The following is an 18,297-nucleotide window of genomic DNA, read 5'->3' as shown; positions in this document are numbered from 1 at the left end:
GTCTCTCACTAACATGCAAATTTTCCCAGATATCTCTTGCTAAATTTTGGATGGATTTCACAATTTTTTGCTCTTAGCAACATATATATATATATGTGTGTGTGTGTGCTTATACATATATATATATATATATAAGCCTGTACATAGATGTGTGTATATATGTGTGTATATATATATATATAACATGTATATATATAACTGCTAAGTCGCTTCAGTCGTGTCTGACACTGTGTGACCCCATAGACGGAAGCCCACCAGGCTCCCCCATCCCTGGGATTCTCCAGGCAAGAACACTGGAGTGGGTTGCCATTTCCTTCTCCAGTGCATGAAAGTGAAAAGTGAAAGGGAAGTCGCTCAGTCATGTCCGACTCCTAGGGACCCCATGGACTACAGCCTACCAGGCTCCTCCATCCATGGGATTTTCCAGGCAAGAGTACTGGAGTGGGGTGCCATTGCCTTCTCCGATATATATAACTAATATATACTTATATATATTAAACTAATGTATAATACTTTATCGAGCCCATCTTTGCATGAAATGTTCCCTTGGTATCTTTAATTTTCTTGAAGAGATCTCTAGTCTTTCCCATTCTGTTGTTTTCCTCTATTTCTTTGCATTGATCGCTGAGGAAGGCTTTCTTATCTCTTCTTGCTATTCTTTGGAACTCTGCATTCAGATGCTTATATCTTTCATTTTCTCCTTTGCTTTTTGCTTCTCTTCTTTTCACAGCTATTTGTAAGGCCTCCGCAGACAGCCATTTTGCTTTTTTGCATTTCTTTTCCATGGGGATGGTCTTGATCCCTGTCTCCTGTACAATATCACGAACCTCATTTCATAGTTCATCAGGCACTCTATCAGATCTAGGCCCTTAAATCTATTTCTCACTTTCAGTGTATAATCATAAGGGATTTGATTTACGTCATACCTGAATGGTCTAGTGGTTTTCCCTACTTTCTTCAATTTAAGTCTGAATTTGGTAATAAGGAGTTCATGATCTGAGCCACAGTCAGCTCCTGGTCTTGTTTTTGTTGATTGTATAGAGCTTCTCCATCTTTGGCTGCAAAGAATATAATCAATCTGATTTCCGTGTTGATCATGTGGAAAATTCTTCAAGAGATGGGAATACCAGACCATTTGACCTGCCTCTTGAGAAATCTGTATGCAGGTCAGGAAGCAACAGTTAGAACTGGACATGGAACAACAGACTGGTTCCAAATAGGAAAAGGAGTACGTCAAGGCTGTATATTGTCACCCTGCTTATTTAACTTCTATGCAGAGTACATCATGAGAAACGCTGGGCTGGAAGAAACACAAGCTGGAATCAAGATTGCCAGGAGAAATATCAATAACCTCAGATATGCAGATGACACCACCCTTAGGGCAGAAAGTGAAGAGGAACTAAAAAGCCTCTTGATGAAAGTGAAAGTGGAGAGTGAAAAAGTTGGCTTAAAGTTCAACATTCAGAAAACGAAGATCTTGGCATCTGGTCCCATCACTTCATGGGAAATAGATGGGGAAACAGGGGAAACAGTGTCAGACTTTATTTTTTTGGGCTACAAAATCACTGCAGATGGCAACTGCAGCCATGAAATTAAAAGATGCTTACTCCTTGGAAGGAAAGTTATGACCAACCTAGATAGCATATTGAAAAGCAGAGACATTACTTTGCCAACAAAGGTCCGTCTAGTCAAGGCTATGGTTTTTCCTGTGGTCATGTATGGATGTGAGAGTTGGATTGTGAAGAAGGCTGAGCACCGAAGAATTGATGCTTTTGAACTGTGGTGTTGGAGGAGACTCTTGAGAGTCCCTTGGACTGCAAGGAGATCCAACCAGTCCATTCTGAAGGAGATCAGCCCTGGGATTTCTTTGGAAGGAATGATGCTAAGGCTGAAACTCCAGTACTTTGGCCACCTCATGCAAAGAGTTGACTCACTGGAAAAGACTCTGATGCTGGGAGAGATTGGGGGCAGGAGGAGAAGGGGACGACAGAGGATGAGATGGCTGGATGGCATCACTGACTCGATGGATGTAAGTTTGAGTGAACTCCAGGAGTTGGTGATGGACAGGGAGGCCTGGCGTGCTGCGATTCATGGAGTCGCAAAGAGTCGGACACGACTGAGTGACTGAACTGAACTGAATTACTAACAAGTAGTCAAGTAGTAGTTATAGTACAGGGAACTACATTCAATATCCTGTGATAAACCATAATGGAAAGGAATATGAAAACAAATATATGTATAAATGAATCACTTTGTTATATACCAGACACTAACACAACATTGTAACTCAACTACACTTCTATAAAATTAAAAAAATAAATAAATAAAGAAGGACTTCCCTGGTTGTCCAGTATTTGAAAATCTGCCTGCCAATCAGGGAACACCAGTTGGATCCCTGTTCCTAGTTGGGAAGATCCCACATGCCGCAGAGCCCTAAGCCCATGTGCCACCAACTACTGAAGCCCACATGCCTAGAGTCTGTGCTCGGAAACAAGAGAAGCTACCTCAGTGAGAAGCCTGTGAACCACAACTGGACGGTAGCCCCTGCTTGCCGCAACTAGAGAAAGCCCATGCACAGCAACGAAGACCAAGCTTGGCCAAAAATAGACAAATTAATTAATTTAAAAAGCAAACAAAACTTGACCATAATGACAAAACAAAAGATAATTTTTATTAACATGTTGATATGTACACTATCAAAGTTATATGTAAGATATAATAAAATTGCCATCATACAAAAATATTAAAAAATAAAACAGCGTGTTCAGTAACATCAGTGTGTTGAAAACACCCTCCCCCTGCCCTAATCAGGCAGGCATCCTGTCCCCTCTTGCAGCCCTGGGTCCCCAGACATATTTGCCTCTCTGCTGCATGGTCGAAGACCCTTTTAGTTGCGCTCAGGACCAGGCAGGCACTCCAACCCTCACATTGGTGAAAATGCACAGACTCCAACTTGGCATCAGCAGACAAGTCTGCCACTTCCTGTTAGTATTTTTCTGCCAGGCGGGTGACCTGGCCTCCACTGGGCCTGGCTTCCTGGCGGTGTCCCCTTTCTGTAGCTAGAGGTTGTCTGCCATGCCCTCGAGATAACATCTTCATCTGTTCTGCCCAGAGCAGCAGGAATTCAGGCTGGCAGGGACACGATGGTACACAGAACCACCCATGACACCAGCCCTTGCACTGACCTGGTGCAGAGAAAGCCACTGCTTGTCCTTGAGGTCCCCTCCAGCTGCTGCCATCATCATTTGAGAATTCACAGAGGCCCTTGAGTCAACTTAAGTGATAGCCTTATTCTGATGCTCAACATTTCTATCATGTGGAAAGATATGCTAACCATTCAGATTTATGCCATTTTATTTTTTTAAAGCAGGTTTATTACTTTATTTTTTTAATTTTTGTTTTATATTGGAGTATAGTTGGTTCACAATGCTTTGTTAGTTTTAGGTGCATAGCAAAGGGATTCAATTATACATAGACATATATCCATTCTTTTTCAGATTCTTTTCTCATATAGACTATTACAAAATATTGAGTAGATTTATGCTGGCATCCTTGACACAATGGACATGAGTTTGAGCAAATTCCAGGAGATAGTGAAGGACAGGGAAGCTTGGCGTGCTGCAGTCCATGGGGTTGTATGCAAAGAGTCGGAGACAACTTAGCAACTGAACAACTATGCCATTTCAAACCTGACACGTCCTTCAGAACTTTGAGTCTTTTTAAAATTGGAATCTACAATACAAATAGTCATTTTACCTACTTTCTGCAGACAAAGTCCTCTGCCTCATTAATGCCCTTTTGTTGGGAATATCCACAGATTGCAGAAAAGCAAGTTTAGCAAAGCTGCTAGTAAGAAAAACTACTAATACCTCTCTGAATGCAGAAAGAATTCAAAACAGCTAAACATAAAATCATTTGTATGCTTATCTCATTAGAGCCGTATTTATAATAGGAAAACACATCTTAAAAATACAAGTCTTTTTTCTTAGTTGGGAAATCTTTTCTTCTTCCACAGTTAATACAGAAAGCATTGCTAGATGACAGTAAAATGAAATAAGAAATGCCTTTGAAGTTCTATTTCTACAGCAGAAAATAACTACAGAATTTTTATTCTGGGATAAACATAGGTTGAAAGAAAAGACTTCAGTATTGTCCCCACTGTAACTAGTCTTAATTGAAAAGGACAGTGAAAATAAGAAAAAGTAAGAGATTTAAAATTCTACTTTCACTAGAAAAGTACTAGAAGAAAACGAGATGATTCCTTTAATGATATTAGAGTGCTGAATGATTTTCTAAACAAGATATAGAGTGCAGAGACTATAAAACATATTAATAAACTGTCTACAGAAAATAAATGTTAAGCCCTGCATTCCAGAAAAAAAAAACAAAAAACTTCAAAAAGTCAAAAGACAAATAAGAAACATAGGGAAATATTTGCAACATCTATGGTAGTGAAAGGGCTACTTTCCATCATAAGCAAACATTCTCACAAGCCAATAAACATTACCTGGAACCAAACAGAAAAAGTAGAAAGTCATAGGAAAAAAACACAGAAAGCTTATAAACAGAGGAAAAGATGTTCAGCCTCTGCAATAAAGACAGAAATCCAAGTCAAAGCAGTGAGAACACATTTTTCATCTAACAAATTGATTAAGTTTGCATATAGAGTATTATCAAAGTCACAGGAAACCAGCCACACCCAAATATAAAATGGTGCAACTACAGTCCAGATTTAATATCTATTGAAATATGAGATGCATATATGCTGTAACTCAGCACATCTTCTAGGAATTTATCCTATATATACACCCAGACTGAACACAAAGTTCTGTACGTGTAAAGAGACTTCTGCAGCATCGTCTGTAGCTGAGAAGAGACGTGAAGTCGCTCAGTCGTGTCTGACTCTTTGCAACCCTAGGAACTGTAGCCTGCCAGGTTCCTCTGTCCATAGGATTTTCCAGGCAAGAATAGTGGAGTGGGTTACCATTTCCTTCTCCAGGGGATCTTCCCAACCCAGGGGTCGAATGCAGGTCTCCTGCATTGCAGGCTGAGCCAGAGGGAAACTGAAAACAACCTGAATGTTTCCCGTTAGAGAACTGTGGCAATTAATTATGGCATATCTAATGGAATGTTTTGCAACCATTGAAATAAAGAATATGTGACCCACCAATCCCACTCCTGAGCTTCCATGGTGGCTCAGTGGTTAAAAAAAAAAAAATCTGCCTGCAAAGCGGGAGACATGGGTTCGATTCCTGGGTCAGGCAGATGCCCTGGAGAAGGAAATGGCAACCCGCTCCAGTATTCTGCCTGGAGAATCCCATGGACAGAGGAGCCTGGGTGGCTACAGGCCATGAGGTCTCAAAGAGTCAGGCACAACTGAGCATACTACATACGCCAATATAAAATTTTAAAAAGCTTTTTAAAAAGAATATGAGCAGCTCTGCAATAACCTCTGAGAAACAGTTATTAAGTGAAAAGAACAAGTGTATAGAGTTTATTCCCATTTTTTTAAGTGACTAACAATGGTTAATATACGTACAAAATTCATGGAAGGCCAAACAAGAAATTACCAACATTGATGGGTCAAAGCAGGACGGCTACATAATTTGCAGGGCCCAGTGCAAATAAAGTGATAAAAACAAGGCAACCCGTTTTCAAAAATCATTATGAATTTCAAGACAGCAACAGTAGAGTGTTAAAATAAGCAGAGTGCTCTCTTGAGTGGAGCCAGGTGTAACTTCCCAGGTGGTGGGCTCATAAATCTGGCCCACCTCAGAAAAAGGAACTGCTACCGCTACTGCTAAGTCACTTCAGTCGTGTCCGACTCTGTGCGACCCCATAGACGGCAGCCCACCAGGCTCCCCCGTCCCCGGGATTCTCCAGACAAGAACACTGGAGTGGGTTGCCATTTCCTTCTCCAATGCATGAAAGTGAAAAGTGAAAGGGAAGTCGCTCAGTCGTGTCCCACTCCTAGCGACCCCATGGACTGCAGCCCACCAGGACCCTCCGTCCATGGGATTTTCCAGGCAAGAGTACTGGAGTGGGGTGCCATTGCCTTCTCTGCAGAAAAAGGAACTAGAGGGGTCTAAAATGGGAGGAAGAATCATCTCCACTGTGGGCAACTCTGGAACCATTTTAATTTTTCTGTGGGTACACAGACTCATTTTTCAATTATTAAAAAAAAAATTTATATGGAATTTTCTGCTGGCCCAGTAGTTAAGAATCCACCTTGCAATGCAGGAACTGTGGGTTGGACCCCTGGTTGGGGAATTAAGATCCCACATGCCACGAGGCAACTGAGCCCACACATTTCAACGACTGAGCCCTCACACCACAACTAGAGAGCCCGCGCACCACAACAAAAGATCCCTCATGACTCAACAAAGATCCCCCATAAGGCAACTAAGACCAAGTGCAGACAAATAAATAAATAAATTTTTAATTTCTAAAAAATAAAAATTGACCAACACCGTTGGCCCCCACCCCAAGAAGCCTTTTTCTCCCTTTCCTTATTTAATAAGAGCCACAATTCTTAGAAATTCAGGTCAGGTTGGATAGATGTCCGGAAGCCAAGCAGTCTGGAGGGTGTGGGGAGAGGAGTGTGGTGTACAGGGGAGGGACCCTCCCTTACCAAGGAAATACTTTCCTCACTCTGGGAAGCCCCAGCTTCAATCACAAGAGAGTTGGACTGGACCATTGTTCCTTGTTTAGTCACCAAATAGTGTCCAGCTCCTTGTGACCACATGAACTGCAGCACACCAGGCTCCTCTGTCTTCCACTATCTCCTGGAGTTTGCTCAAATTCATGCTCACAGAGTTAGTGATGCGATCTAAACTCTCATCCTCTGCCATCCCCTACTCCTATTGCCTTCAGTCTCTCCCAGCATCAGGGTCTTTTCCAATGAGTCAGCTCTTTGCATCAGTTGGCCAAAGTATTGGAGCTTCAGCTTCAGCATCAGTCTTTCCAATGAATATTTAGGGTTAATTTCCTTTAGGATTGACTGGTTTGATCTCCTTGCAGTCCAAGGGACTGGCCATAAGTTCCACTAAATAATTACTCAACACCTTAAACCTGTTTGAAAACACTCTCGCATCCACAGGACTTTAAGTTAAGCCTCTGAAGAAGCCTAACACAGCCATGTAAATTCACACAGCCTGTACTTCCCCCTCAAAAGCCATGTCCACCCAGAATCTCAGAAAATGACCTTATTTGGAAATTGGGATATTGGCTTCCCTGGTGGCTCAGATGGTAAAGAACCCACCTGCAATGCAGGAGACCTGGGTTCAATCCCTGAGTCAGGAAAATCCTATGGAGAAAGGAATTATTACCCACTCCGTATTCTTGCCTGGAAAATCCCATGGACAGAGGAGCCTGGTGGGCTATAATCCCTGGGGTCAAAAAGAGTCAGACATGACTGAGCACCTAACACTTTCTCTTTTTACTTTCACAGATGTAGTTACTTATGATGAGGCCATGCTGGACTAGGGTGGACGCTATTCCAATGACTTCTGTCCTTATACAAAAGCCATGTGAAGACACAGAGAGACCCCAAGAAGAAGGCCATGTAAAGATGGAGGCAGAGAAGGACCTGATGTGTCAACAAGTGGAGGAATGTCAGAGATGGCTGGCGGCCACCAGAAGCCGGGAGAGACTCATCAAACAGATTTTCGCTTAGAGCCTGCTGCACAAGCCAACCCTACTGATGCCTTGATTTAAAACTTCTGGCCTCCAGAACTGTGAAAGAATAAATTTCTGTTGTTTTAAAGCACTGTAACCATCATCTGGGGATGCCATAACAGAATACCATACGCTGGGTGGCTGACTAACAGAAATGTGTTCTGGGTGTAGCATCATTAAGTGCTGCTCTCTTCCTGGCTCATAGACAGTTGCCTCTGGCTGTGTGATCACAGGGTGAAGAGAAAGGGGTCTCTTTCTCTTCCTCCTCCCATAAGGGAACTAATCCCACCATGAAGGCCCCACCCACAGGACTTCATCTGATCCTAATCACCTCCCAAAGATCCCTTTTTCAAATACCATCACCTTGGGCCTTAGAACTTCAACATACAAATTTAGGGGGACACAAACATACAGTCCATAAGAATCACCAGGTTTGTGGTATTTTGTTATATCAGCCCTAAGAAAGTTATATAAACCCCCAACAGCAGAACAATTCATGCTTCAAATGAGAGGTCTAAAAGCTTTTCTGTAAATGTCATGTCATCTAGTCACTCAGTCATGTCTGACTCTAAGACCACATGGACTGCAGCCCACCAGGCTCCTCTGTCGATGGGATTCTCCAGGCAAGAATACTGTAGTGGGTTGCCAGTTCCTTCTCAGGGGACCTTCCTGACTCAGGGATCAAACCTGGATCTCCTAGATCCAGGCAGTTTGTTTGTTTGCAGGCAGTTTGTTTACTATCTGAACCACCAGAAAAGATAGTAAATCTCAATGTTTTTGGCTTTGTGGGTCAGATGGTCTCTGTTGCAACTGCTCAGTTCTGCCATGATGCAAAATTAGCCATAGGCACTAGGTGGTAAATTAGTGCAGGCATGTCCAATAAAATTTCACCAAAACAGATAGCTGCAGGCCTTGGCACTCAGGCTGTAGTTTGATGACACTTGCTTTAGGTGAGAAATATAATAACAAATAGAAGCTGAGCTAAAGGACCAGCAGTTTTGTATAGCAAGGAGAAAGGTGGTGACTTCCCTGGCAGTCTAATGGTTAAGACTCCATGCTTCCAAGGCAAAGGGCAAAGGTTTGATTCCTGGTCGAGGAATTACGATCCCACATGCCATGTGGTGAAGCAAAACAAAATAATAATTGCCTACAATTTTTTAATAAATAATTAATTTTTTATAAAAGAGAAGAAGTGAGTGAAAAAATCCTATGCCAGGCTCCGACCTCCAGAACCAGCACAGCTCTGGGTAATTAGTTCCCTCTGCCTTCCAGAAGCATGATGGCCAAGTCTGAAAAATGACCTGGAAGACTTAGATGACCCCCCAAAGCTAACTCCGGTTCTCATGCTGCAAAGTCCTTTGAGCTTTTAAACGTTTCTTTTCAACAATTTGATTTACCAAGCAGAATCTGTAAACCCTGAGGAAAAAATGATTTTGTGGTAAAATGAATGACTAAATGTATAAAATAAAATTGCTATTATAATTAAATGCCCAGAAGAGTTTTTGTTGGTTTTGTTTTGTTTTTGGTGGTTGACGAACAACAGACATTTATTTCTCACAGATCTGGAGGCTGGAAGTCCAAGAGGAAGGTGTCAGCAGATTCAGTGTCTGTTGAATACCCCCTCTCTGGTTCATAAACGGTCATCTTCTTGTGTCCTCACAAGGAGGAAGGGTGTCCAGAACAGTTTTTTAGCAATTTAGATGCATTTACACAAAACTTTCTGCCTGCAATTCAGGAGACCCGGGTTCGATCTTAGGTTGGGAAGACACCCTGGAGAAGGAAATGGAAAGCTACGCCAGTATTCTTGCCTGGAGAATTTCATGGACAAAGGAGCCTGGCAGGCTACAGGCCATAAGACCACAAAGAGTTGAACGTGACTGAGGGACTAACGCTTTCACTTTCACACAAAACTTTACTTCTGCAAATCATTCTTTACAAAGGTGAAAGTGTACCCAGTGGATGCAGGTATGTGTACCCTACCAGGGTGAACAGAATGTCATTTCAACTAAACACTTATTTTGCCTGAACAGGTGGCCTCCTCTCTTCAAAATAAAATAAAAAACCTAAAGGAATCCCAAGAACTTATGAATCATCATTTTATTGTTTCTATCATTTTTAAAATCTTAACTATTTATTCTCCACCATGGATCTAACCATCCAGGTATCAAATAGTAGAAATAGATCACAAGCTGAAAAATGTCAACAAATGTAAATGCTACCTCGAAGCTTATCTGCTTTAAACAATTTCTGATAAACACACACGCAGAAGAATTTTCAGAGAAACTAAATCTCACCCCACAATACTGCTCCTCGTTAAAGATCTGAGGAGGCAGCGGAATCCCATTCTGAGGTTTCTTCTCTCCGGGAACATTTTCTCTCATCCACTTCCTGTTGTCTTCATCTCCAGCAATATCGAACTCCTTAAAATCGATTTTATTAGCTTCCAAAAAGCCCACAACTTCTTGCTGTTTCTTCCTAATCTAGTCATGAGAAGAAAAGGATTACCGTTAGACTGTTTTGTAAAAACCCATTCTCCAACTATACCATACAATACCAATAACTTTGCTAAGTATTTAAACAAGAAAAATCATAAAATCACACTTCTTCATTTAATAGGATCAACAGAGCAATCATTTAAATTCTGAAAATTTAATCTCATCAATGTTTAAATCATGATATAGTCAACCGAATAGGAATAAAGATACTATCATCATAGCTTTTATTTGAGGTCTTCAAAATACTTTTAATTCTCTGCTAAGCTTTAAAGCCAAAAAATAAATAGAGATTGGTTACAAAGAACAAGATGATAGAAAGAAGGAAAAAAACACAATTTACTATGAAACTCAAATACCAAGTATACCCACACTAAAAGGCACTATTCACAGTTATGAAAATGGGAACATGAGTCACGCTGAACAAACGTAGCTTTAGAAATAACACAGGAAACCGAAAAGTCCGCATGGAGGTTATTGGAAAAGGAAGAGCAGGGAAAAAACTAGAAAAGCTGGTGGATATTTCTCCTGGCACATGAAAGAGTAAAGCAGTAAAATAACTGTTCTCTATTCACAACCAACTCTTTAAGCAAAATCAAAGTGCAGCCGCATCTAAGAGAAAACCCAGGTGCCCTTTTCTCCACACGTGGGTCACCGGTAAGGACTGTATTCTACCAATGTCATTTCTTTGTGAATGTGGCCATCTTGAAATCTTAGCCCTCCTTCCCCAATATTCTCTCTTCAGTCAGAATTTTTCTCTCTTCAGTCAAGGAATTTACTCCCAGAATGCACGATGCCTTTTTTTTTTTTTTTTTTTCACTGAGGGCATATGGGATCTTAGTTCCCTGACCAGGGATCAAACCTGCACCTGCTGCATTGGAAGCATGGAGTCTTACCCACTGGACCACCAGGCTCTTTTGTAGACAACTTACAGCAGAGTGCAGACCACATTGTAAGAACTCTGGGAGAAACTTCAGAATGATCAATAGCATAAACCAATCAATACTCATTTATTGATTCCTTACCCTGCACAAGACATGGTGCCAAGCTCTTCACATGAATAGATTCATAAGATGTTATTTGGGTTAAAAAAAAAAATGCACTCATTTGCACAGATGATAAAGAGGCACAATATGGTCCTTTCTTAAAACTGAAAGTTTACATTACTATCTTCTTTGATATAAAAATATCCAATATCTTAATTTTAAGTCCTCTGAATGGAATATTGCCTCACAATGAAAATAGTCATTAAGAATGTTTTCTAGGATATGAGCCCCCTTGTCATTTTCATGTAACTTGTTTATCAGCAGAAGGACTAGATTCTGAGGATTCCAAACACTGAAAAGGTACATGCCCATCCTAAACCCAACATCTAGATTCAAACCCTCTTTTGTTTAAACCCAATTCATTTGATATAAATCTTTATCGATTTATAAAAGTCACTGAAAGTCACTCAGTCGTGTCCAACTTTTTGAGAGCCCATGAACTATACAGTCCATGGAATTCTCCAGGCAAGAATACTGGAATAGATAGCCTTTCCCTTCTCCAGGGGATCTTCCCAACCCAGGGATCGAACCCAGGTCTCCCACATTGCAGGCGGATTCTTTACCAGCTGAACCACCAGGGAAGCCCAAGAATACTGGAATGGGTAGCATATCCCTTCTCCAGAGGATCTTCCCGATCCAGGAATTGAACCAGGGTCTCCTGCACTGCAGGTGGATTCTTTACCAACTGAGCTTTCAGAGATTTATACACCTCCCCAAAACTCTTATTTTATTCATTTTTGCCAAAATGATTGGTTATATCAATGACTTTTGTGTAGAGGTTCCTTCCTAAGGTAAGGTAAAGAAAGATACATATGGATGCTTATGCCCTAGAATCAAATCACCACCAAAAACGAACCCTATGTAATTTGGTTTGGGTGGTGACTTGATTATATATAGATATAGCATATTAATTATAAGCATAATGTTACTGTTTAATAATTTAATTAATATAAATTACTGTTTTATAATTTTAATTAATGTACAGTGAATATAAATTATGGGCTTCCCTAGTGGCTTAGATGGTAAAGAATCTGCCTGCAATGCAGGAGACCTGGTTACATCCCTGGGTCAGGAAGGTCCCCTGGAGAAGGGAATGGCAACCCACTCTAGTATTCTTGCCTGGAGAATCCCAAGGGCAGAGGAGCCTAGTGGGCTACACTCCATGGAGTAACAAAGAGCTGGACACGACTGAGTATCTAATACTTACCTAAATATAAATTATATATAAATTTTTGTATATAAATTACATATACCCATACATAAATGGTAATCATACATTTTCTTAATTAATATTTGTACCATCAACATAATAAAGATAAAACAACTAAAAGCATTAGGTCAATAAATTAAAGGCTGCTCTTAGCTACAATAAAACATTTAATCCATAAGACTCAGGCCAAGGGATCTATTTCAGTTTGGGGCAAGCGTAGACAAAAAATAAAAACATAAGTCATACAGAAAGGAATAGAACGATGGAAGGTCCCTTAAGAATCTGGCATAAGCACTTAGGCACATTCCTGAGTGTCACATCTCTCAGAACCAATGGACAGACTGCTCACCTCCCCACCAGGGTGAGCTTCCCCAAGGCTATGCTAGGGGAACCCCAGACCTCCTGGTCCTTCTAGTGGAAACTGGACTCCATATTCCCGGGCCTCACGGCGGAGTTTCTGAATATCAGAAAATCCCACCAGACACGACGACCGGTTGTTGGACTAAATTATTACTTTAATCATGTTTTCTCTACATACTCTCCAACCTGTTCATAATTACTATGTCACTTTATAAATCACTTACTCCTTTAGTTATTTTCAGAGATAACCTTGCTGTTTCAAAGAGTAGAGACATCCTCACTTCAGGTAGATTTCCTTTTAGTTAAATACTCAGAAGGCAACATTCTGTATTCTGTTCAAACCCTTCTCTTCCTTGCTCCTCAAATACCTTCAGCCTGGCTGAAGTCCACTTCCCCATGGACGGCATTCCCATCTCTATTAATCACGCCTCAGGACTTAACTGAATCACTATACAACACACTTGAAACTAACACAACATTGTAAATTAACTACATGTCAATTATAAGAGAAAAGAACTTAAAAAAATCATGCCTTAGGATTTGAGGTGGGATGGAAAAGGATTTAATTTTATTCCACAATTTCTAAATAGATGGAGAACATTTTCCCAAGTCCTGACTTATTTTTTTCTCTTCTGGAAAGTCAAAGAAAAATGGAGAAAACAGGAGGGGATGATCTGTTGACTATTATCCCTCTCAAGACAAGCAATTACATCTACAGAAAGTTGACTGACTGTTGGGAGCATGATATTGCATTAAAGTTTATCTCTCAGCACCTCATTCAAAAAAAAGAGAAGAAAAATAAAATCTGCCATCCTGGACTTCCCAAACACCAGTCACTTAAAATAGGTCAAAAGCATTGCTCTCCTAGCTGTCTGGAGCACTTGACTTCTGCTGGGGGCTGGAGAAGGGTCTTAGGATGAGCCCAGAGGGAGGGGTGAGCACGTGACTCAACCTGGCTGGCACGTGGCCTTTGCCCACACTCTAATACCCATTTGAGTGTGGGTGCACTCTCCTAAAACACCCCCTCGGTGGACCCTTGCTCAAGGAACCCCGCTACACACTCCCCACTCCTTGCAGTCGATGTACAGCTTTTCTCCACATGGCCTCCCAAGCTGACCCCAGGGACACAACATCAGCCCCCAGAGGGGAGCTCCCCTTCAAGGCTTCAAGGGGAGGGGTGGTGCAGAGCCCCGCAACAGTCCTCACCACAGACCCACTTCTCCTTGCATGCTTCACCCCTTCTCCCCTCTCCAGGGTGCCATGGCCAAGGCTGCCTCATCCTTCTGAGCAGTCCCTCCAGAGGGTCTGGGGTCCTCAGGGTCTTTGTCACTTGGAGCCTTCGGGACCTCAGTGGAAGCTCAGAAAGCTCTGTTTTCTTATCCTGTTACATTGACTCATAAGAAAGTGTCATTCTCAAAGAGAACAGTTTTGTGGTTGCCAAAGGGGAGGAGGGTGTGGGAGAGATGGAGTGGGAATTTGGGATTAGCAGATGCAAACGATTGTATATAGAATGGATAAACAAGGCCCGACTACATAGCACAGAGAACCATAGTTAATATCCTGTGATAAATCATAATGGAAACGAATCTGAGAAAGAACGTATATGAATATATAACTGAATCACTTTGTTATACAGCAAAAATTAACATAACATAGTAAATCAACTATACTGCAATAAAATGAATCAAAAAATAAAAAGAAAGTGTCATTCGGGGTCCTGAAGTCACCGGCCACTGTTGGTGACTGTGATGCATCAGAGGGATCTTCAGGTCACTCGCTTGGCCCCTCCCACTTACTGTCTTGTACAGCTAGAAACATCTCCAAAAGAGGTGACTGCACTGTAACATAAAGCATGCTACATCTAAGTGACAGGTGACCTGCGAGTCCATCCTGGCCAGGAAGGTTGCTATCTGAGCAGAAGCTCTGCTTGTCCATTACCTCATCTGCAAAATGGATAGAACACTGCCTTTCTCCCAGGGCTGGTGAGAACTAAGGATGCATGGAAAAGCATTTTGCACCACAATTCAAGTAGCTGCACAATCAGGCACCCAGTACACTGTTACCTCATTGTCTCGTCCTGACTGCCACACCAGGCAAGAATTCTGATCAGCATCTTAAGATAACAAAACTGAGGTGCAGTGAATTAAAGAATTTCCCAAGGGTCACACCCAGAGTCATCAGTTCAAGAGCTATGTTTTTCCCTCTATGAAGTGATAAGGTTAGTCACTCAACTGTGTCTGACTCTTTTGCGACCCCATGGACTGTAGCCCACTGGGCTCCTCTGTCCATGAAATTCTCCAGGCAAGAATACTGGAATGGATAGCCATTCCCTTCTCCAGGGGATCTTCCAACCCAGGGAGAGAATCTGGATCTCCTGCATTGTGGGCAGATTCTTTACTATCTGAGCCACCAGGAAAGCCCAAGACTAGAAAAAGGACTAAGAAATCCAGGAGCCAGCATTAGTCTGTCCTTAATGATGGTGGCTCAGGGGCTGTGCATCTTGAAAACAGGGAGGACTGATCTCTCTCCCTTTGTCTTCAGCCCCTTGCAACAATGGCCTTCAAGATGAGGGGATGATTAGACACGAAGACACAACCTTTTCCTGCTCCCAGGGTCTCTTCACCCACATCTATCTCAAAAGTAGTAAAACATGGAACCACAGTTTGGCATCAACTGTTAAAACAGAGATGTAATACACAACTGCATGTGTAATCTTCATCAAGAGATTACAATCAGTATTTTCCTTTTTCATTTATTTCATTCATCCAACAGAAGTCATAATGCTCTCTCTGATGATGTCACAGGCAAGAACCTATTTTTAAAGCATATAGACTGAAGAAATAAGGAGTAAAAGTTTTGTAGACCAACCACCATCCACACAGCATAAGTGCTGACAGCTGCTCTGGGTTGTCCTGCAGAGAAACTTCCGGGTGAAATTCCCTCAACCAGGAAAAATCTTTAGCACAGACACCGTAGGAATAATCTGTTCTTATTCGTTATGATAAGACAGAAATTCTTCAGTTTATGTGGCTTGAGATAATTATTCTGAACATCATCATAAATGAAGACCTTCTAATATTAACTAATAATTATAACAATGACAATAATATTAACAATTACTAATAATATTATTAACATTTAACATTAACTAATAATTATAATATCCAATAGCTATAACAATATTAATAGCTGATAATTATAGCACTAACTAATAATGATAATATTTATTAAGCACTTGAGACCATGCTGGGCACTCTTGGTTTACTGACCCTTACTTACTGACCCTTGCTTACTGACCCTTACTGACTCTCACTCTTAACTTACTTCCTAAGTAAGTTGAGTTGAGTTCTATTCTTATCTTCATTTTACAGACAAGGAAATTGAGGCTTAGCAAGGTGAAATAACTTTCTCAAAGTCACATCGTCCCACGTGGCACCAAAACATTTGCTTACAGCAGCAAAATGAACTTGGATTTTTCAAGATCCTGGAATAAACAGTACCCCTCCAGGTCCTCCCAGGCTAATTAAATCATGTTCCTAAATTTCAAGAACGTAGGAAATCAGAAAATCCGAAGAAAGGACCTGTTTGTTCATTGTCTTTGTTAAGGATGCCTAGGGTCACTCAGACCTGATCTATGGAATATGTACAAGATTGACAGGTTAGCAGTAAAAGTTTCCAGCAATGAGTGTGTCAACAGCTTATGTGAAGCCCACGATGAAAGCCATTTTCCATGATGAAAGCCATTTTCTTTAAAAAAAAAAAAAAAAATTTTTTTTTAATCTAAGCAATCCAAAAATGTGCTTTTTGTAGATCAAATTTCTGAGGTCATCAACAGCCGTAAAAGACTTTACCGTTTTACATTTGGAATTTTTTCAAAAAATTGGAACATCATGAAAGATGCTCGGCAGATCATTAAACAGTTGTGTCAGAAGGAAGGACCAGGCTCTTTTCTCAGGTTTTCCTCTTGTCCTCTCTCGAAACGGTGTGAACTTTCAGGGCTGGAGGTGGGTGGTAGGGGAGAGGGGAAGCCATTCAGTAGCTGCCGTTAGGATTGTTCCCTGGGCCAGTCACTCGCCTAGGGTGTCATCCTGGCTGAGGGACCGCTGAAATCCAAGCTGCAACCCGAGAAGTTCCAGGAATCAGATATAAAAGGAAACAGCCCTTGTGCTGGTCTTCACCTCTCAGGACTAATAAAACTGTTTTCTCTCCACAGCCTTGCAGATGCTAAAATGCTGGTCCAAATATCAGTCCCAGACAGACACTACAGGTTCAAGTCTAATATCAAAGCCTGAAGCATTTCCAAGGATAAAAGGAGTCCCTCCCTTACCCCTATTTCTTAAGGCACAAAACGAAGGCTGGACTTAGAGAGATGGCACCTATTTTTGGTCTGTTTGGATTCCTAGAGCATTTAAATCTGTAACCTCAGAGATATTTGGTTTTTTTCACTGTGACATCATTACCCTCAAATAATAGTATTACACATGCTAACTTTACACTTTCCTTAGGATTACACCACATACACAAGTCATTATAGCCAGGGGTCATTTTAGTAATCTGGCCCATCATAAGCTAAAAATGTTGTTACATAAAGTGTCATTTGCTTGCAATATTAGATTTGTCTAAGTCTCACAGGATGAATGAAAGAAACATTCCACCAAAAAAAAAAAAAAAGCCTCTGATTCTACCAAAGATGCGAATAACACAAATCACACATTAAGTCTTAGCATCCAACACACCCCCCCTTCCTCGAATCCCCTTCCACACGCAGCTGCCCCAGATCACACGTTTTACACACTTCTACACCATTCAGATCAAGGCAGAGAGCAAAGGGCTCACAGGCTTACTTACACACGCCTCAAAAAGAAATGTAAGCCCAGCGCTGGGCCATACCCGCTGCTTCTACTTCCAAGTCTGAGTTTTTCAGAAAAGAGGACGAGAAGAAAGCCCCCGAATTCCATCAGACACCTACCGCTATGGACCCAGATGATGTGGCAACAAACACTTTGATAACCATTTTGAGAGTCGGAATGAGGACTCCCCCCAACACACCCCTGCGAGGGAACGCGGAGCTAGACAGATTCTGACAGCGACACAGACAAGTGCCAGATGGGGGCTGGCGGGGCCCCAAGGCTGTCTGAGCGCCTGCCTCTCGGCTCAACTTAAGCCCGGCCTCTCCCGGGCATCCTGGGCTCTCCCCTCCATTGGCCCGGGAATATTTGGGGATCTGGCAAGAAAACAGTTGATTGGTTGATAAAAGCAGCCACTGCACCCTTTCCCCTACCACTTTAAAAGCCCGACAACTGTCCCTAAAAGGCAAGGCTGCGCTCTGCACCAATCAGAGGCCTGCGCGGAGATGCCCGGGGCGGAGAAAGGCGGGGCCCGGGGCGGAGGGAGGCGGGGCCCGGGGCGGAGGGTGGCGGAGAGAAGGGAAGGAGCTGGAGAAGCCCAGATAATCACCTCTGTCCCTGAGGAGGCTTTGTTTACAGGGCTTTTGGCAAACGCATAAGGAAGG

General features: G+C 41.9%; 1 protein-coding gene across 2 annotated transcripts in view; it reads right to left on the bottom strand.

The window, feature by feature from the left end:
- The window catches only part of SH3BGR (SH3 domain binding glutamate rich protein), a 72,575-nt gene extending 54,487 nt beyond the window's left edge, over positions 1-18,088 (bottom strand). The window contains exons 1-2 of one of the 2 annotated variants that reach the window (XM_061421924.1): positions 17,755-18,088; positions 9,972-10,157 (exon numbers count right to left, since the gene is read on the bottom strand). In XM_061421924.1, coding sequence (XP_061277908.1) covers positions 9,972-10,157; positions 17,755-17,799 — 231 coding nt within the window. In that variant the 5' untranslated portion in view covers positions 17,800-18,088. The remainder of the gene's footprint in view (positions 1-9,971; positions 10,158-17,754) is intronic. The other variant, XM_061421934.1, reaches the window with a different exon arrangement.
- Between the last annotated feature and the right edge of the window lie 209 nt (positions 18,089-18,297).

Source organism: Bos javanicus, chromosome 1, assembly GCF_032452875.1.
Source record: "Bos javanicus breed banteng chromosome 1, ARS-OSU_banteng_1.0, whole genome shotgun sequence".
NCBI classification, from domain to species: domain Eukaryota; kingdom Metazoa; phylum Chordata; class Mammalia; order Artiodactyla; family Bovidae; genus Bos; species Bos javanicus.
This window is presented reverse-complemented; position numbering and strand designations above follow the sequence as displayed.